This window comes from Somniosus microcephalus, chromosome 9, assembly GCF_052327205.1.
Source record: "Somniosus microcephalus isolate GS21.2 chromosome 9, FLI_Smic_1.0, whole genome shotgun sequence".
In the NCBI taxonomy this organism is placed as follows: Eukaryota; Metazoa; Chordata; class Chondrichthyes; order Squaliformes; family Somniosidae; genus Somniosus; species Somniosus microcephalus.
In genome coordinates this window covers 202,328,757-202,349,755 of record NC_140995.1, presented here as the reverse complement: position 1 = coordinate 202,349,755, position 20,999 = coordinate 202,328,757, and the positions used below count along the sequence as shown (strand labels likewise).

General features: G+C 41.8%; 1 protein-coding gene across 1 annotated transcript in view; it reads left to right on the top strand.

The window, feature by feature from the left end:
* sec63 (SEC63 homolog, protein translocation regulator) overlaps positions 1 to 20,999 on the top strand; it is an 88,907-nt gene that overhangs the window by 66,725 nt on the left and 1,183 nt on the right. The window contains exons 16-20 of the mRNA XM_085997765.1: positions 7,230 to 7,424; positions 10,515 to 10,661; positions 14,137 to 14,238; positions 16,212 to 16,310; positions 17,089 to 17,193. Coding sequence (XP_085853891.1) covers positions 7,230 to 7,424; positions 10,515 to 10,661; positions 14,137 to 14,238; positions 16,212 to 16,310; positions 17,089 to 17,193 — 648 coding nt within the window. The remainder of the gene's footprint in view (positions 1 to 7,229; positions 7,425 to 10,514; positions 10,662 to 14,136; positions 14,239 to 16,211; positions 16,311 to 17,088; positions 17,194 to 20,999) is intronic.

The following is a 20,999-nucleotide window of genomic DNA, read 5'->3' as shown; positions in this document are numbered from 1 at the left end:
TTATTTGTGGAGTTCAGTAGGATGACAGCCCTGGGAAAGAAGCTGTTCCTAAATCTGGTCGTATGGGTGCGAATGCATCTGTAGCGTCTTCCAGATGGTAGGAGGGCGAACAGACTGTGGCTGGGGTGGGTAGGGTCTTTGATGATGGACCGTGCCCTCCGTAGGCAGCGTTTCTGATATATATGTTCTATGGTCGGTAGCCGGGTGCCGGTAATGCGTTGGGCAGTTTTGACTACCCGCTGCAGGACTTTCCGGTCATGGGAGCTACAGCTGCCGTACCATACCGTGATACAGTTTGTCAGGATGCTCTCTATAGTGCAGCGGTAGAAGTTAGAGAGGATCGGGGGTGACAGATTACATCCCTTCAGCCTCCTCAAGAAATATAGGCGCTGCTGGGCCTTCTTCACCAGAGAGGAGGTGTTGAGGGACCAGGAGAGGTCTTCCGTGATGTGGACTCCGAGGAACTTAAAGCTGGCCACCCTTTCCACCTCCGCCCCATTGATGTGGATGGGGGTGTGACTTCCGCCTTTGGACTTCCTGAAGTCCACGATTATTTCCTTTGTTTTCTTGGTGTTAAGGGCCAGGTTGTTGTCGGCACACCACTTCACGAGAGTCAGGAGGCTCAGTGGTAATACTCGTGTCTCTGTCAGGAGGCTCAGTGGGAGTACTCTTGTCTCTCGAGGCTCAGTGGGAGTACTCTTGTCTCTGTCAGGAGGCTCAGTGGGAGTACTCTTGTCTCTCGAGGCTCAGTGGTAATACTCGTGTCTCTGTCAGGAGGCTCAGTGGGAGTACTCGTGTCTCTCGAGGCTCAGTGGGAGTACTCTTGTCTCTCAGGAGGCTCAGTGGTAGTACTCTTGTCTGAGTCAGAAGCTCCTGCGTTCAAGGTCTACTTCAGAGAATTGAGCACATGATCTAGGCTGACATTTTAGTGCAATACTGAGGGAGTACTGCACTGTTGTAGGTGCCATCTTTTGGACAAGACGTAAAACTTCTGTGTTGTCAGACTGCTTGTCTGATATCCAGTTTTGCAGGAGCTGCAGTTTCCTCTAGTTAAAACATTGTGAAGATCAAAGCCATCATCTTTGCCCTGTGCCACAAACTCTATCTTAGCCATTAATTCCATCACTCTTGCCAGCCACTGTCTCATGCCAAAGCAGACTGTTCAGAACCCTATTCATTATCTGTGCCTTTGTCACCTCCAGGGTCAACTATTCCAGTGTTCTCCTGGCAGACCTCCCATCCTTCACACTCTAAACTTTGGCTCATCCAAAATTCTGCTGCCTGTATCCTATTGTGCACCAGTTCCTGGCCCATCGCCCTTTCCTCACTTTAGCTGTTGGCCCCCCAACGCCTCAAATTTTAACTACTCATTCTCATGTTAAAATCGCTTCAGGGCCTCACCCTTCCCAATCTCTGTACCTCCTCCAGCCCTACAAACCCCTCTCTTTCCCATCTCATCACCGCCTAATCTAGTATTCATCTGACTCTGACCTCTCATGCTTCCTCTCCCTCCCATTTTTGCCCCACTTCTGGTAGCTGTACTTTCAGCTGGCTAGGCACCAATTTCTGGAATTCCCTCCTTATACCCCTATGCCTTCAACCTCCCTGTCTTCCTTTAAGACCCTCCTTAAAACTCACTTCTATGATCAAGCTTTTGGTCACCTTTCCTAATACCTCCTCCTTTGGCTTGATGACCATTTTTTTTGATTACTCCTCTGTGAAGGGCCTTGTTTTTCTATGTTAACGACGCAAGTTGTTAGTTCCTAAATGTCTACATTAAACTGCCTATCTGCCAATTGTGCTAACCTCCGCCTCCTGCAGTCTTTGACTGTCTTTGTCGCAGTTTGTCATAATCTTCATTGTTATTGGCAAATCTTGACATTGTTTCATGAATTGAAAAGAATTACATACAGTACATAATAAATGTAAGGGTAGTCCAACAAAGACCCCTATGGAATACCACATCTTTCCAGACCGAAGAATTTCCTTTCAGCCCTACCTGAGCGCTCTATCCATGTGGTCACGTTGCCCTTAATTCCACATGCCATTATTTTTGCTCCAAGTCTTGTGGTACTTTATTTTAAAAATCCATATAAACCACATCCACTGCATTTCCTTTATCTATTCTATGTATCCTTTGTATATTTCTCAAGGCACAAAGGAATAGAGTTCTGTGGATAATTAATGATTAAAATTAAAATGAAACTTAAACAAAAGGCTTATGATAAAGTTGGGACTAAATACTAAGGATAAGTATGAGGAATATATAACTTGTAGGGAGATGAGAAAGACGAAAAGGGAATGAAAAAGTCTTGGCAGATAATGTAAAAGGAAATAGTAAAGAATTTTCTAAGTAAATAAAAAGTAAAAGAGTAGTTAAGATGGTAGAACTTCTCGGAGATAAAAAAAAAATTATGGTCTAATTGTAGAGGATGAAGGGATGGCAGAGATAGTAATATTTGTATCTTTTTACAAATAATGTAAGTGAGAACATTGGTGTACTAGAGCAATATATGGAAGAATTAATTGACATAATCATAGAAAAGGATTTGGTTCCGAGTTTTGTTTTTAAGCAGCTCTCAAGGTAGATAAGCCAATGGGCCATGGTGGCATTTGTTATAGATGTTAAAATAAATCAGAGAGGAGATAGCAGAGGCCCTGACCTGAATTTTTCAATTCTCCTTAAATATCCAGATTGTGCCAAGGGGTTGGAGAGTAGCTGATGTAGCATCCTTGTTCAAGAAGGATACACTAGCTAACTAGACTGACGCCAGTTGTGGACAAACTCTTAGAATCCATCATTTGAGATAAAAAGCATGGGTTAATATTGGACAGCCAGCATGGATTTGTTAAAGGTAAGTTGAGTGACAAATTTAGTAGTTTTTTTGAAAATAGATAATGCAGTAGATCTAATGTATTTGGATTTTCAAAAGACACTCGATGAGGTGTCTCAATATTAGAACATAAGAATTAGGAGCAGGAGTATGCCATACGGCCCTTTTGAGCCTGCTCGACTTCAGCTCCACTTTCCCGCCCGATCCCCATATCCGTCGACTCCCTTAGAGTCCAACAATCTATCTATCTCAGCCTCAACGACTCAGCATTCACAACCCTTTGGGGTAGAGAATTCCAAAAATTCACAACCCTCTGAGTGAAGAAATTCCTCCTCATCTCGGTCTTAAATGGTTGACCTCTTATCCTGAGACTATGCTCCCTAGTTCTAGACTCTCCATCCAGGGGAAACAACCTCTCAGCATCTACCCTGTCGATCCCCCTCAGAATCTTGCGTTTCAATGAGATCACCTCTCATTCTTCTAAACTCCAGAGAGTATAGGCTCAATCGCTCCTCTTAAGAAAATCCTCTCATCCCAGGGATCAATCTAGTGAACATTTGTTGCACCGCCTCCAAGGCAAGTATGTCCTTCCTCCGATAAGGAGACCAAAACTCTGCACAGTACTCCAGGTGTGGTCTCACCAAAGCCCTGTACAATTGTAGTAAGACTTCCCTACTCTTGTACTCTATAACCCCTTGCAATCAAGGGGTATGTTTAAAAAATGAAAGCATATTGTACAAGAGGAAAAATAGCAGCATGGATAGAAAGTTGGCCGTGGGGCAGGAAACTGCACTGGAATGTTCTTGGTATGTATAGATGATTTGGACTTTGGTATGAGAAACACATCATCAAAATTTGCCGAGGAGACGCAAGCAGGAGATTTATCAAATAGGAAGAGGACTATAAAAGATTTCAGGAAGTCAAACAGGGTAGGAGAATGGGCAGACAGGTGGCAAATACAATTTGATGTGAATGTGAGGTAATATATTTTGAGAGAAAAAGAAGTAAGGGAGTATACACTTAATGGGAAGCTACTGAAGAGTGTGGATTAACTAGAGGCACAAATATGTAATTGCCTGAGTGAATGCAGGTGGATAAAGCAACAAAAGACCAGCATCATTTTAGGTTTTATAAATAAGGGCATAGAGTGCAAGTGTAAAGACCTAATGATGAATTTGTACAAATCATTGATTAGGCCACAGTTGGAGTACGAGTACTCTATGCAGGTTTTGTGTACCCCATTCTAGAAAGTCCATGAAAGCCATAGAGACCATACAGCATGGATTCACCAAGATGATGCTTGGGATGGGAATCTATAGTTGAGAAGAGACTTGAGATACTGGTACTATTTTCACTGGAGTAGAGAATGCTAAGAGGAGATTTGAGTTTTTTTAATTATGAAAGATTTTGATTGAGCAAATAGGGAAACACAGTTGCCCAGAACCAAGTTAAATGGTGCGTCCATCCTTATTGGAGTAGCAATATATTGAGAGAGAAAACAGTCTTGAAACATTGCAAAATAAATACCCTTCCTCTTTCTCATCACAAACAGTCCAGTCCAGTTTTGCATGATTAAAAGCTTTTACAATTTGCATTCTTTTGTTAACGCACACCTGACGCTTGTCTCTGCCCTCTCCCCTACAGGATGGAGGAGTGTCCCTGGGCTGCCAATATAGAGCGGCACTGGTGGAGTGCTGTGAGCAGCCTGCCCACCTTGCCTCTCGATCTCGGATTGTGTTCAGCCCATGGAGGGACATTTAAATGAGGATAAATGCACTTAAAACAAATACACTTAAAACAAATATTTCCAACAGATCTTTAAATGGAGCAATTTGCTTCTGAACTTTCAGCCTTAATTATTGTAGGCAAATTTACCTAAGTTTTATGTGGTAAATGTTGATTCTTTTGAAGCCATCCATAATGTACAGGGATTTCCCTCGCATAGCCACCACCCTGTTATCTGTTTCTTGCACAGACTTGCCCAAATTGGATGTCTGCTCTCCTATTAAATGGGTTGTAAACTGGCCCACCTCCAGTTTGACTCTGACACAGCTCATTCTTTGGTATGTGATGTTATCTAATTCAGAAACATTTGGAGTGAATGAATAGCGGAGCTTCAGTTTCAAATAGTCTCTTAAAATATCATGGCCACTCCTAGCTTGACTGCTGGCTTCTATTGCAGCAGTTTCCCTGCAACTTACCTGCTCTGCTGATTCTGTACCAACTGACTGATAAAGCCAAAATTAAGAGGAAGATTCTTTTGAGATGCATGTTGAGGCATGCTGCATGCATTTGTATTAGATCTTCGTGTTGGGAGTTCCCCCTCCCCCATCCTTGTCCCTTTAAACTGAAGTCACTTGTACAGAAGCACTGATCCAGGGAAGCGGTGTTCTTTTTTAGGACTCTCTGTTTGTGATGGCAGACTGATAGTGGGATGGTAGGACCAATATGGGCTCCATGTCGATGCAGTTTTATAAAGTACCAGGAAAATTAATGTCAAATTGTCTTTCCTAAATTATGCAAACACCTGACATTTTAAGACAACATTTATAAATTTCTGAACAGCTTTACAGTGATCAGTGTTCTCCACATTTTTTCAAGGTCAGGGATTTCAAGGGGGTGGGCGGGGGCGGGGGGGGGGGGGGGGGTGGTCTCAAGACTATAGGAAGTCCTTGGGTGAAGTGGGGTTAGAAGGCAGGGGATTAATTGAAGCACGATACGCATACATACTTCAGTTGTCAGTTTAAAGTCATTTTTTATACAATCTTTATTTTCATAAATTTCCATTATAAATTCCTATGTTCACATTTATAATGGAAACTGCCTATCTAAACTTGTCGTACTATAATTACACCCACCCATCAGTAGTTACACTGCAATGTCTCCACTAGCAAGAAGGTATAACTACAGTGCCACAAGTTTACAAAGGCAATTACCATTATAAATATGGGCACAGGAATTTATAATATTGACAGTGCATAGATGTAAGCAGTGTTCCCTGTAAAAAAAATGTTGGCCCTGCGTAGCACCTTTTAAGGGGCGGCGTGGACCATTCAAAATTGTTTTACACTGAAAAGCCAGCTGCGCGAGTTCCCTGGACTACTGCGCAGCTGTGCAGCTTACAGGGAACATTGGATGTAAGTTTTTTAAAATTATAATTGATCTCCTGCGGCGTTGCACATGGTAAGTCAAAGAATATGGTGTCTCTCTTGCCTGTCTCTGCTGTCTTTTGTTGTGGTTTCTCTCCATCTCTTCGCCTCTGGTTCTGTCTCTTTCCTTTCTGCTTCTTAACTTTTTGTTCTTTTACTTTCCTTTTGGGTGGGAGGTGGTTGTGTCAGGAAAGGAGTCACTAATGGCAATGGGCTGCATTTCGGGTGGGGTTGCAGGAAAAATGTGATCTTCAGCGGCTCTCTTTCCATCCTTCAATTCAATCACTCCTGCTTCATCCCCTCACTCCCATTGTGACTCCTGCCCCTTTACCTTTTAAATACTCTTTGCCCTTCCTATTAAGCACTCCCTGCCACTATTAACCCTACTGCTTTCCCCTCTGAACCATACACTCAATCCCTTTATCCTCCGCACCCCTTTGCTCCGCTCTTTCACCTCTCCATAACCTTCCACCCACTCACCCTTAACTTACCATCCACTCTCTCTTTCTCTCTCCCCCTTTCCCCCCCCCCCCCCCCCAACTTGCTGCCTGCAAGAACAGGTGGCGAGAAGAGGCCCCCTCTCCATCACCCAGTTATCCTTCCACCCTACCATCCTATCTGTACCCCTAAAAGAACTTTGGTGTCAAAATTCCACTTGTTTTGAAATGAAATGAGAAAGGGGAAGGAAGGAGCTGCCTGTCTGCCCTCTATTTCACCACCTCCGTCTCAGCTGGAAGCCATTAACTCTGACCTTTTCTAAATGTTAATAAAACATAGATGAGATCATTAGCTGCCTTTTTTCTTTCTGAAAATTCAAGTAATGTTACATAAAGAAAACATGCTCCTTCTGTCTTGCCGCCTCGCGCTCTCCACCCGCCCTCCCCCATGATTTGATTATACTATTGTCAAATTTGTTTAAAACATGAGAAATGTTTTAACAGATTATTCTTGACATGATAAATATCCCATGCTTTGTAATGTCTTGGAACAAATATGTATTCTGCTGCCCTTTGATAACACAACCTACAGCAATTGGGAATATTAAGTATTTTGTTGTGTGTAAACGATTCCTCCTTAGTCAATCAGGTTTAACGTTTGTGCCCATGGCTGATATGATTAACTCCATCAATATTCTAATGCTTTTGTATTTAATTGCAAGCTATGTGGTGCCTTCCACTCAAACTTTGCTATTTAATATTTATAATGCTTGCAATGATTTATTATCACTTCACTTTCTTTTTAACAGCAAGGAACTGGTGTTGTGAAAAGTAAAAAGAAAGCCTGGCAGAAGAATAAAGGAGCCAAGAAACCTGCTAAATCCAAGAAAAAGAAACCAGCCAAAAAGAAGGGAGCGACTCAGGCAACACAACAGCAGCCAGTGGAGCAACAAAAGCAGAAACAGAAGCACAGTCAAGCCAACGGCTCAGTTGTGGCAGGCAATGTATGAAACCGCGCTGTTCCTTCACATCTTTTAAGACAACTGAACTGTTTGCTAATTTGTAAAGGAGTTGAAACTTGTGAGCCCAGGTAGAGCAGAAAACTCCTCCAAGGAGTACTCTTGAGTTTTGGCCGTGCTTTTAGGCCGAATGTTCTGTGTAGAAACGTACGGTACTTGGCTGGAACCCTGAATCGAGGTGTAGGTACGCCATGAGTTTCAACATAAAGCAGAGTTTATTTTCATCATTAAGAATCTGTTTCCATCAATGATCCTGCGAACGTGAGCCATGCTCACTCGCCTCTGAGCAGCACGATCGCAAGTGCAGCTTGCAGAGCTGTAGGGCAAGATTGTCTGCCCACATTATAGGACATGTCACGGAGGTCAAAATTATATTAATATAAAGTATAAATATATTAATAGCTAGCATGATTGACTAGAATATATATCATCGAGTACTGTTGGAATACAGTAGAACCAGCTCTAAAAAGTTACTTGGGCTAATTGCCAGTTCTTTTCATCTGAGCTAACCTGTTAAAGATGGGTAAATACCTTGGATCAAGGGTGTCAGAATTGCTGCCCCGAAACCCTGCCAATGTGGTCCTCAAAGTCCAGGCAACTCATTCCCATTCGGGCTTCAATTTCTTAGTTGCTGGTTTACATTGTTTGAATTTTGTGAGCCTTAGGTTTGGAAAGGGCTACTCTTAGTGCTGTTGCTTCATTGGTAGATAAATCCTAAGTCACAACACAGATCTGTTAGTGTCAGCTACTTGAGATGTACGCAAGTTAATGGGGACATAGAGTGAGCTTTGTATGTGAGCCATGGTCCGTGAAAACAAAAATCTTGGGCACCCGCTTTAGTTTATGCAGCTTTTGGTTCCCGAGTCGTTGGTGATGTTGATTTTTGTCTTTTTAAATCTGTTATAATGGCTGTGAACACATGAACCTCCGAGCCGATTTATTATTATTTTTTTTTAAAGTGTGCACAGGAATGACATCATCATGCCAGACTGTGATGTGTTCAAGGCACATCGGATTTCAGTGAACAGAAACACACAAAACACAGGTTTTGTTCCAGGTTTAGCATAGGTTCCAGTGATTTTTGCCTGACTTTGGAATGTGGATTTCAGAGCTTCACTGGTTTCTGATGTATAGTATTTACAGGGCACCTTTACAGCTATTGCAGTATGTCTTTTTTATTGCCGTGTAATCACTGAAAATTATCTTTCTTGCATTTTATTGATTTCAAGCTAGTTAACTTTTTATATATTTCTGTACAGGTGGATTGCAATATTCTTGTTCAGAGTGGATTGTAACAAGACTAAGGACATTGCTAACTTTTTTTAATGCTGAATATTTTTAATTCAGAATACACAGTGGCATAAACCCTGGGGTATTGTAGTGTACTGTGTAGATTCCATGTGTAGGATGACCTTCTAGTTCAAGTATGACAAAGGTGTTCAATGTAAATGACACCTAAACCCGTTTTAGATGTGTTCAAAACGCTGTGAAAGTTAGTGGTCATGGGTTAGATTTGATACCATGTTAAGGGCCACTTTGAGTCTGAATGCACCATAGCAGCAATGGCTCTTGGGCCTGTTGCGGGATTCTGCTTCCCATTTGTATAAACAATGGTCCATGTCAGTCTAAAAAATTACCAAAACATCCCACCAAACTATTAAATACCACTGACGATTCTAAATAATTTGATTGTATAGACTGTAAACTTGTATTTGACCTGCGTGATGTAGCAATTCACTTTTTTTAAATGATCTTACCTGTGGTGGGGGGGGGGGGGGGGAGAAGGAAAATAGCAGTCACCAGTCCCAAGAGAATAGCTATTACTTGTATAGGTTTGTTTGATCCAACATTGAAGCCAGCTGCTTTATTCAATGTGCTAAGTTCCAGTGTGTTTAGCAAGATGGAAATTAACTTGAGTGATATCCATTAGAACCATAAGCTGAAAGTCCTCTAGATGGCAGCATTGCACTCTATCTGGTGTTTCCAACTGAAATATATAATGGAGGCAAACAACTGTAGGTTCACCCATTGCTACATTTAAGTAATGCGAAATATTCCTTCAGTTGGAATTGGATTTCAGCCCTCATCCCTTTATCTGCATTTTGAAATCTGCAATTGCTCTGCCCCCTGGACTCAATGATTTCCATTATTTCCAATAGTGATCATAGAAAGTCACGCAAGATATTTTTCAAACATCATGGAGACGACACTGCATCACATGCTAAAGTCTTGTTTTTTTTGAAAATGCATTGGCAGGGACTAAATTCACACCATGCATCAATAGAGTAATCACACTGGAACCAGGCCTTGAAGAAATACAATGGGCCTTGATACCCATCCTATTACTTGATAAACTTTACCTCCTTTGTACCATAAATTTAATAAAAGGTCAGTCCGCTTGTAGAATATGAAATTTATCATATAAAAATTAGCAAGGAGTAAAAGGGTATGAGTTGGAAGGTTAAAAATTTACAATAAAATTGTCATATTGGGCCCTGAAAGAGAACATAGATGGGGCAAACTGGGTGGGTTGAAGGGTCTCCTCACACTCCTGCATTCTTCTAAGGATTCTTGAAGTAAATGTGAACACTCCTGTTTATTGTGACAAATAAATGCTGACCGTTCTCAAAAGATTAAATGAGAGCTATTTTTTGTCTCTGGTATTGACGACATGCCAAATTGTGATGTAACTTGAAAGGGTATTAGCTAAATTTACATAAATGTGAAGTTTCAGCACTTTATCTGGAATTTTAGCATACAAATATAGGCAAAAAAAGAGATGGACAGCATTATTATATATTGAAGATTGAAACTTATGTTTCAGGTAATCTGTACATTGTCATACACGCAGGTGAAAAGGGTAGGGTGAAACATCTGGATGATTGTTTTGCTGGGCTGAGACAGGGTAGACACCTGGTAAATTAATTGCCATCCCTACTGAAGTTCCTAATCTCTTATTTTACAATTTTCAGATCCAAGGTCTTTAGTCAAGAGTTTGCATAGAATAAAGAAAATACAGCACAGAAATGCATTTATTTTGATACAGATCTATATTTTCAATTTCTTTCATTCTAGGATCCAGCAAACCGAGACGAGGATGAGGACGATTTATCAGATAAAGGGAGTGATTCCGAGGAAGAGACGACTAACAAAGATTCCCAAAGTGAGAAGGACGATGATAGTGACAAAGAAACAGAGCACGAAGAGAAGGACGACGAAGCAGTGAGTCACTTCTGACAGCAGTAAAAACAAAGTACCATAATCCTGCAGTGGGACCAATAAATGTCCATTTTATCCTTGGGATCCAAACAAAAAATGTGAACAAAATCAATTATTATTTCTCTGGTTTTTTATACAATGGTTTGCACCGGCACACATGCAACAGTACTTAAGGGTTTTGATCCAGTGCTGCAGTGCTTTCGTGTACCAGTGATTAGTGCCATAAAAATGGCAGCATGCAGGTTTGTGCCTGGAATTGCTCAAAACAACAACAGCTTGCATTTATATACATTTAATGTAGAAAAGCGTCCCAAGGTGCTTCAGAGGTGTAATCCTAAATAATTAAATAGCCAAAGAAGGTGCTAAGTAGGTTAAATTACATGGGTAGTTTTATTTTAAACTTGGCTTGTATTCCCTTGCATTTAGAAAGTTTAGGGGGTGATCTAATTGAGGTCTTTAAAATGATAAAAGGATTTGATGAGGTAGATGGAGAGAAACTATTCCCTCTGTAAAATGGGCTCTCCTTCACCTCCTGGTGATGGTTATGGAGGAGAAATGGCAAAGACCCAGGACTAGGCTGTCTACCCGTTTACTTGGTATGGGGAATTATCTGTGGTGTGGAAAGGGGGGAAAACGTAGATGGGGAGATTTCTCGATCTCTGCTGTGAAGCACTTAATTTAATGTTGCGAAATCACTAAAAGCAGCAAATGAGATTTAGCTGATTTGAAGCAAGTGAGATTTCTTTTACTAGTTTTTGTTTATTTCCGTACCCCTCCAGGGCTCCGTTATAAAATGGCACTAATTTTGCTGTGTTAATTGTCATTGGGAAATTTGTGCAATGATATTTTTACTATAAATAATCATTGAAGAAAGCTTGTGCGAAAGCAAATTCTCCCACCCTATCTTTAGTGATTCAAGTTACCAACTGCAAAAATGTAGATTACTAAAAGCCTTCCCTTTTGAGAGTGTAAACCTACCTGCAACTTGCTCATTGTTTGATATGGGTTTACAGAGATTGTATTTACAATCTGTTTTTAATTTGTGTTGGCTTTGAGTTCTAAGCAGCCATTTTTGAGATAATTATTTTTTTCATTGCCATCTGTATTAAAACCTTATTTTAATTTCGTTTTGCCAACATTCACTTCAAAAGAAAATAGTAACTTCAGAAGTTTTGCAGGAGATAATCGGCAGCTCTGATCTCACTATATGCTAGTCCCATTTCAGTGATCATTCAGAAACATTGAGGTGAGATATGTTATTAATTAATTCTTTTAGACTGAAGGTTCAGCTAGAGTAGAGGCATTGTTTGGGGGGGGGGGGTGGGAGAAAACCTTTTATTTGAGTGCCAGTGAACATTAATAATGCAGCATGTAACTTAAATTTTGTATAGGCAACTCAACCCCTTCCTCGTAAAAGAATTCTGAATTCTAATTGTACATATTAAAAGGTCTTTTACCACTGAAGTAACTTTTAAGATGTACTCACATTCCATAAAACAGCTTCTCACCAATGCTAAACTTGGTGTGTAAATAGGGTGGCAAGATCCATGGGTAAGCAGAGATTATCACTTCCAAGGGAGTCTCCCTCTACTTTCTTCCAGTTTTAGCCCTGACATTGGAATTAGACCGTGTTTACGCTATAACGGCAGCAGAGGGTGCATTTTTTGTGTTTAAATGATGATTGATTTGCGGAATAAGTTATTTGGGGTGGCCATTGAAGTGAATTGTATGGATGCTTTCATGAGGCAACTAGATGTGGTTTTGGAGAGAGATTGAGAGGGCAGGTATGTGGGGTAGATATCGAACAGGATAAGGCTTTGTAGGCCTAATGGTCTTTTCCTAATTCTAAAGTTTTATTATTGAGCCTTGGTCAGAAGAGTGCTGCTATTTCCTGGTTTCTCAGTTGGTAAAGTCATGGAGACTGAAAGGATTTCTGGTTTGACTCTTGGGTCTGTGCTGAGGGAGCTGGGAAAGTAGTAGGTTACTACAGTTAGTCTCGGTGCCTCTGGCTGGGATAGGGGGAATCGGCCAGTGCACACCTGCTGGAAAGTGCCTATGTATGGACATGGGTGACGACAGGATGAAGGTCAGCCGTAGTATCACCTGTGGTTGAAAAGCCTGCCATCACTCGCTGTCTGGCTCGCAACTGAAGAGCAGCCACTTGAGCGAGGTAATAGAAAGTAACTAGAACTGTACCCCAGTAAGGAGTTGATTCTTTCAGGAGGGGAGAGAATTGGCACAAATAACCCACAATTCACTTGAATATATTGAACCTTTTGAGGTTTGCCCAAAACTCTGCTGCCCCTTATCACATCCTGCACCAAATCCCGCTGGTCCCTCACAGCCGCCCTTGCTAACTAACATTAGCTCCCTGTCCCCCAACACCTCAAATTTTTGTTCTCTCTAGCCTCTCCCCTCCCTATCCCTAACCATCTCCAGTCCTCCAACCCCACCCCTCAAACTTTTCCTTCCTCTGACTCCAGCCTCTTGTGCATTCTATCACCTTCTCCCTACCATTGGCAGCCATGCCTTCATCCACGTTGACATCACACTCTGAAAGTCCCTCCCTAAACTCTGCCTCTGCACTATCGTCTCCTCTTTTGAGATCTTCCTTAAAACCCGCCTCTTTGACCAAGCTTCTGGTGACTTACAATGTCTCTTTGCCTCGGCACCCATTTTTCCATCAGAGGCACCTTGCGTCATTATTCTATGTCAGAGGTGCTATATAAATCCAAGTTGTTTGTTTGTTTAGCTCGTGTGATTTACATAAACGTTGATCCTGGAAATGATCTGCAGGAAATGCTTACAGCAGAACTTCACGCCCAACTTAGTGGTGAAGGTTTCCTGTGTATAACCACATCTTTGCCTCTGAAAAAGAGGGGCTAATGGCAGTGTTCAAAACTGAAATGAATACCAGTAAGCATTTATAGCAGCATGATGATTTCCTGGTAGATTTCATTTGAGTGAGTCTTCTATGTTAATTTTTTTTTTGTGAATGGATTATCGAAGGACTTGCCTTCAAATATGTTAAAGCACCTTCAGTGCCCTCCCTCTTCTCTGCTCCCTCCTCCTCCTCTTCTGACTCCAAATTTTCTGTACCTAGCCAACATGGTGAGAGAGTGCAATGGAGCACCAACTAGCTGTGTCTTGAGTGGTGGAGTGAAGTTGTGAATTTCTGATCTTGGCTATTTTGCTGTTGGGGAGCACTGAGTGGATGCCAGGCACATCTCCATCTGAGGAAGTGTGTTCACTGACCTGTATTTGTGAAGTGGAGAGGCCGGGCCATCGTCTTTCTTGTTTGTAGTTGTGGCACAGGCTTGGAAGCGAAGAAACTAACCCAGGGAAAGAAGTGGGACGTTTGTACCACTTACTTAAATAAAAGACCAGTTCGGAATTATGTATAAAATTCTACTTGTTCTTATCTATGTTGTATGTGAAAATGACGTTATGATTTAATGCATTATCTCTTTTCAAATAGGAGTGGGAAGCACTGCAGCAAAGTATCCAAAGAAGAGAACGGGCCCTGCTTGAAACCAAATCGAAGATTACCCACCCAGTTCATACTCTATACTTTCCTGAGGTTAGTGCAAAGTCCATATTGAAGCATTGATCATTTGTGTTGTGTATACTATTAGAATGCTGAGATTCAGTGCTGTGATCTGGCGGTATCATTTGAGTACATACACGGCATTGAGTGGAGCTCCTCTGTCTCTCAAAGTGTGAGGTTATGCACTTTGGCAGGAAAAATCGTAGAGCAAGTTATTATCTTAATGGTAAGAAACTGGAAAGTACTGAAGTACAAAGGGATCTGGGGGTCCTGGTGCACGAAACTCAAAAGTTAGTATGCAGGTGCAGCAAGTGATTAAGAAGGCCAATGGAATGTTGGCTTTCATTGCTAGGGGGATAGAATATAAAAATAGGGAGGTATTGCTTCAGTTGTACATGGTATTGGTGAGACCGCACCTGGAATACTGCGTACAGTTTTGGTGTCCATACTTAAGAAAGGACATACTTGCTCGCGAGTCAGTACAAAGAAGGTTCACTCGGTTAATCCCGGGGATGAGGGGATGGACATATGAGGAGAGGTTGAGTAGATTGGGACTCTACTCATTGGAGTTCAGAAGAATGAGAGGCGATCTTATTGAAACATATAAGATTGTGAAGGGGTTGGATCGGGTGGATGCGGGGAGGATGTTCCCGATGATGGGTGAAACTAGAACTAGGGGGCATAGTCTTAGAATAAGGGGCTGCTCTTTCAAAACTGAGATGAGGAGGAACTACTTGACTCAGAGGGTGGTAGGTCCATGGAATATGCTGCCCCAAAAAACTGTAGAAGCTACATCATTACATAAATTTAAAACAGAAATAGACAGTTTCCTAGAAGTAAAGGGAATTAAGGGTTACGGGGAGTGGGCAGGAATTTGGACATGAGTCTAGGTTCGGATCGGTCATGGCCCTGTGGGTAGCGGAGTGGGCCCAGGGGCCGTGTAGCCTGATCCTGCTCCTATTTCGTGTGTCTAATTCTGTTAGATGCAGGAGATGGTTCTGTGATAGTGGATTGGCAGTTAGGATCAGATCAGCCATGATCTTATTGAATGGCGGAGCAGGCTCGAGGGGCCGATTGGCCTACTCCTGCTCCTATTTCTTATGTTCTTATACTGCTAACCATCTCCACAGATGCATTCTTAAGTATATATTTTTTTCCCCAAGTATTCAACTTCTTCCAGACAAAACTCCAAACATGGTTATCTATACAGAACAGCGCATATTTAATTTTTGCTCCGCCTCCCCCCCCCCCGTCCACTTCCTGCACCTTCTGGGTTTTGCCTTACACAACTATCTTCCCCAAGGGTAGGAGGAGCTGTGATTCCACCACCAGGCAGCCTCCTTCCTTCAGACTATGTTGAAGGCACTTGAATAAATGCAAGTTGTTCCACAGGTTTAAATTTTAGATTGTTTAAAAATTACGTTGGGTTTGGTACAAATGAGCAATTACTGTACTTTAAAAACTGTAAAGTTTAATATGTGTTAAGGAGCCTAAATGGGCAATAGTAATATGGAACCTTGAACCTTTTGCTATGTGTCAATGCAATGAAGGTTCTTCAGAAGGCAGTGGCGTAAAGCCTAGGTTCCTGAATACTTTGCAGAGAGAATGAGATACAAGAGGAGGGAGTGTACTTCAGTGTTTTAAAAGCATTAGGGTTAGTGCTGCTGGCTTTATTTACGTGCCCATGAGGTTGTTTTTCATATGACCGTCTGCTTAGTGGTTTTCACAATGTATATCAATATTGGGATCTTTCCGAAGCAACTCGAACTCCCACAGTACGTGTGTATTGAAGTTGGACACTGATTTTTCCTACGTCAAATATACTGCGATTAAATGCAAAGTAGATCGCCATTTACTCTGCCCTGACCTGATTTTGTGACTTGACTAAATCTCAGAAGAGCATCAACATTTCTGTTTCACTGACATTGCCACCTTAAGAGAAATTGTACTGTCGATCCCAGCCCCTTAGGAACTTGTGTTTTACAGTAAACTTTTCTTTGTGACAGGAAAAACAAGAGTGGTGGTGGCTTTACATCGCAGACAGGAAAGAACACACATTAATATCAATGCCATATCATGTATGTACGCTTCAAGACGAGGAGGAGGTAAACAGTTTAATTACTTTAAAACGTTGAAGATGTTGAACACTTTTTAAAATAAAGTCCTATTATGTAGGTCTCAATGGATTCCATAGTGACATTGATACCAGATTTATAGAGACTAGCTTTCATTGTGCTGTTGCAGTGTTTTCCTTTTCTAGACACGTGCAGCTCAGCATAAGTTGTGTCGAAGTAGCTGTCATCTAGAACAACAGTAGGAAATGTCTCAGTTCATAGACAGCTTTTAACTTCAAAGCATTGTTATGTTGGTTTGCTCTAATTTCATAACCAGGTGAGAATGAAGCTTCAAAGGAATGAGAGAGGGGGAAGTTCTGACGGGGGTTTAGAAAGCTCCTGGTTTTTAAACATTAATATGTGTAAAACTCTGGCTGTACTTTAAACCCTCAGCACAGCTGCCTGCAGCAGCCTGTTTCCTGGAAAATATTAAAATTTTTAAGAACAACCTTTTGTGGGATTCTTTATATCTACCACAAACTGGATTTATTTTATTTATGGAGCTGATCTCTTTTGTTTAATGATGTGGAAAGTGTTAATTGGTTCAGTTGAATTAGTACAATCAGTTGAATTACTTACATTGATGATCTCGAACATTGTGAGAGTTTAATACTGTACCTGGTTCGGCCATGAAAGTTGAAAATCGGCATATATCCTTTATGAAAATATTGAACACTAAATATTGATTAAGTCTTAATATTTTTTTTTTTTTGCAGCTAATGATTCTCTGGAATTTTTATTTGAACTTGTCTCATTTCCCCCCTTCCAGATTGAATTGAAATTCTCTGCACCATATAAACCTGGCAATTATCAATACTCTGTGATTCTGAGGTCAGATTCTTACATGGGCTTAGATCTAATCAGGCCATTAAAGGTAAAAAAAAAAATTAAAAAAAAATTGTTGCTTTCCTGTGTTCTTGCCTTTCTGTAGCTACTTGCCTGTGCTCTAACAATTTCTATGTGGCTTCCAGTGCCTGTTCTACTTGGTAGATTAACTCCGCTGGAGTTGCATAGGATTACATAGGATATACAGCACAGAAACAGGCCATTTGGCCCAACCAGTCCATGCCGGTGTTTATGCTCCACTCGAGCTTCCTCCCATCCTTCCTCATCTAACTTTATCAGCATAACCCTCTATTGAGAATTGGTTAACAGAAAACAAAGAGTAGGGATAAACTGGTCTTTTTCAGGATGGCAGGCTGTGACTAATGGGGTCCTGCAAGGATCGGTGCTTGGGCCCCAGCTATTCACAATCTATATCAATGATTTGGATGAGGGGACTAAATGTAACATTTCCAAATTTGCTGATGATACAAAGCTCAATGGCAGTGTCAGTTGTGAAGATGTGAAGAGGCTTCAAGGGGATCTTGACAGCTCTGAGTAGGCGAGAACATGGCAGATGGAATATAATGTGGATAAATGTGAAGTTATCCACTTTGGTAGAAAAAACAAAGGGAGAGTCCTAAATGGTGAAAGATTGGGGAATGCAGATGCTCAAAAGGACCTGGGTGTCCTTGTACATGAGTCACTGAAAGTGAATGTGCAGGTGCAGCAAGCCATTTGGAAGGCAAATGGTATGCTGGCCTTCATTACAAGAGAATTTGAGTACAGGAGTAAAGAAGTCTTACTCCAATTATATAGGGCCTTGGTGAGACCACACCTGGAGTACTGTGTACAGTTTTGGTCTCCTTACCTAAGGAAGGATATACTTGCCATAGAGGGAGTGCAACGAAGGTTCACGAGATTGATTCTTGGGATGGCGGGACTGTCGTATGAGAAGAGATTGAGTAAACTAGGCCTGTATTCTCTTGAATTCAGAAGAATGAGAGGGAGTCTCATTGAAGCATACAAAATTATTACAGGGCTTGATGGGGTGGATGCTGGGAGAATGTTTCCCTTGGCTGGGAAGTCTAGAACCAGGGGCCACAGCCTCAGGATAAATGGTAGGTCATTCAGGACTGAGATGAGAGGAAACTTCTTCACACAAGGTGGTGAATCTTTGAAATTCTCTACCCCAGAGGGCTGTGGAGGCTCAGTCATTGGGTATATTCAAAACAGAAGTCGATAGTGTTCTGACTAGTAAGGGCATCAAGGGATAATGGCGATAGGGCCGGTGAATGGAGTTGAGGCAGAAGATCAGCCATGATCTCATTGGCGGAGCAGGCTCGAAGGGCCTACTCCTCCTATTTCTTATGTTCTGATGTTCCCTTCTCCCTCATATGCTTGTCTATCCTCCCCTTAAATGCATCTATACTATTCACTTCAACCACTCCCTGTGGTAGCGAGTTCCACATTCTCACCACTCTCTGGGTAAAGAAGTTTCTCCTGAATTCCCTATTTAATTTCTAAAATTCCCGATTTGATTTCTCTTTCCCTATTCACTCTTATCAAAACCCTGCATAAATTTAAAAACCTATATTCAATCTTCTCCTCTTCTCCTCTGCTCCAGTGAAAATATCAGTATTTCAAATCTGTCATTTTATTACTGTATCCCATCCCTGGCACTGTCTTGGTGAATTTACACTGTAGACTCTTGTGACTTTATTATCTGTTATATGATGGGCAACCTAAAATTGCGTACACAACTTTAACTGTTGCCCCACTGCCTTGGATAAATTTACTATTACCCCTCTACTCGATTTATAAAACCCCAAATTGCTAATTTTATCTCCATTTATAGCTGCTAAGAGAGAGAAATGCTTCAGTGCTTCTTAACTGTCACGGATTGTAAAATCAACACTGAAAGATAGTCCTGATCGGCTGTCTCTTACTGAGTTGAGCAGTCATAGGATGAAATGGACTGTATAACCCAGATTTTGCTACCTCTAATTTATGGATTGTATTGCAATAGCTGTAACACAAAAATGGGCAGAAGTCCTGTCTTGCCAGATATGCGACGAGTTTGCATCTTGATGCATTTTCCGGTGGGTTGGAATAAGCAGTAGTGGAAGCATCTGCCTCATTGTAATATTAATTTGAGAGTGTGTTGGTCCTGCATGCCAATCCCACCTCTCTAGCATGGAGACTAGACAAAATGCAGATTTGAAACGAGAGGTCAGGGCTGTTGGATGGTGGTAAGTTCACTGGAGAGGATATATATAGTAATATAAAGATGGGTGTATTTTAAGTGTGTATTGAGCCGCTTTTCTGCTGTTGGGTATATGCTCTCGTGAGTCGTTACGCCAATTCATTGTTTATTTTCTCCCAGCACTGCTACTGGCAGCAGTGGGCTTCCTAATGGCAGTCCCCTATCTGATATGTTTGGAAGAGAGATGCCAGGCTGCTTGAAGCTGTTCTGTGCCCACCCACTGGTGTCCACACAGTCACAACTGCAGACAGGTGAACATGTCTCACTTTGGCTGCCACGAAGCCCCTTGATCACAGCCAGTGGCACTGTATCAAAGATGGATCATGTGATCAGCTGCACCTGTCAAGATGCCTGTGTCCATTTCTGCAGGCCATGGCACAACTAACTGATGATGACCATGGTTAACTGTCTTTTTGGGGTCTGGGTCAGCAAAGAGGCTGAGCCATCTGAAGCTACCATGCAGCGTAGGGCTAATGCACACGGTAACCATAATGTTCAGCTGTGGCCTGAAATTGGCTACATGTCCTTGCAGGCATGCTGCAATGCTAACCTATGGGAATGATGCCACAGACAGCACAATTCCTCACATCCACCTCTGGCAGCCATCAAAGAGGGCTGGGTGTTGAGCTGCTCCATCACTTGCCTGCAGACTCATAGCTACACCTTGGATTCCCTTTCCCTTCAATTTTGGCTGCCTTTACTTAAGTCTGTACAACTTCAGTCTTGGCAAAGGTCAGGTTGAGCTGCTTTCTGAGACTGGAGTCTTAGAATTTTTGTCTTCCTATTGTGACACTCCCCTTCAATTGTCCCCAACCTTTTAAATTTCACTTACGCACTATTTTCTGCTCCTACCACTAGCTTGCTCATTAGCCCCATCCAAATCTGCACCTAATTATGCTAATGTACTGTCCTAGGAAAATTGGATGTAAACCATTAATAGCCATTCTGGTATATTCCCAGCAATGAAATATATTTATATTGAGGAGAAAATTCTACATTCATTAATTAGAGCTAGAATTTTTTTTTAAATCGAGAAGGAACAAGAAAGTTCAGATGACCTTAATGGTATTGCATGAATAGGGAAAGATTTCAGGGGTTGGGTGGGGAGAGAGGAAGGAAGAGAGAATTAGGAGTTACCTGAAAATTGTACTACAGGAAACTTTGTGCTATCCGGCACCGACGGGACCGAGCTGTTGCCGTCCCATCAAAACTGCCGGACAAACCAGCGCTAATGTTGAAACATACGGAGATTTTGAGCTCCGTATCTGGCAACAAACCCAACAGCTTCTAAACAGTCGGCCGTACCTTGCAAGTGTCTCTGTAGCTTAGCAACAGCTTCAGCGAGACCTTGCAGAGCCTGACTGGTGGGGGAAAAAAAAGCAACGAAAAGAAAAAAAACCTAACGAAACGGCTCCTGATTTTTGCCGGTGGCTCGAGCATTCCGGACAGTTAACCTCCGGATAAACCAAAGTTTCCTGTATTTGACTGGGGAGGGAGGGGGTCAGAGAATGACTGTGTCATTGTGCTCCTCAAAGGAGGTGAAATTCTACAAGGGAATTGAAGACAGACTTGACTCAAATCTGCTGAAATCT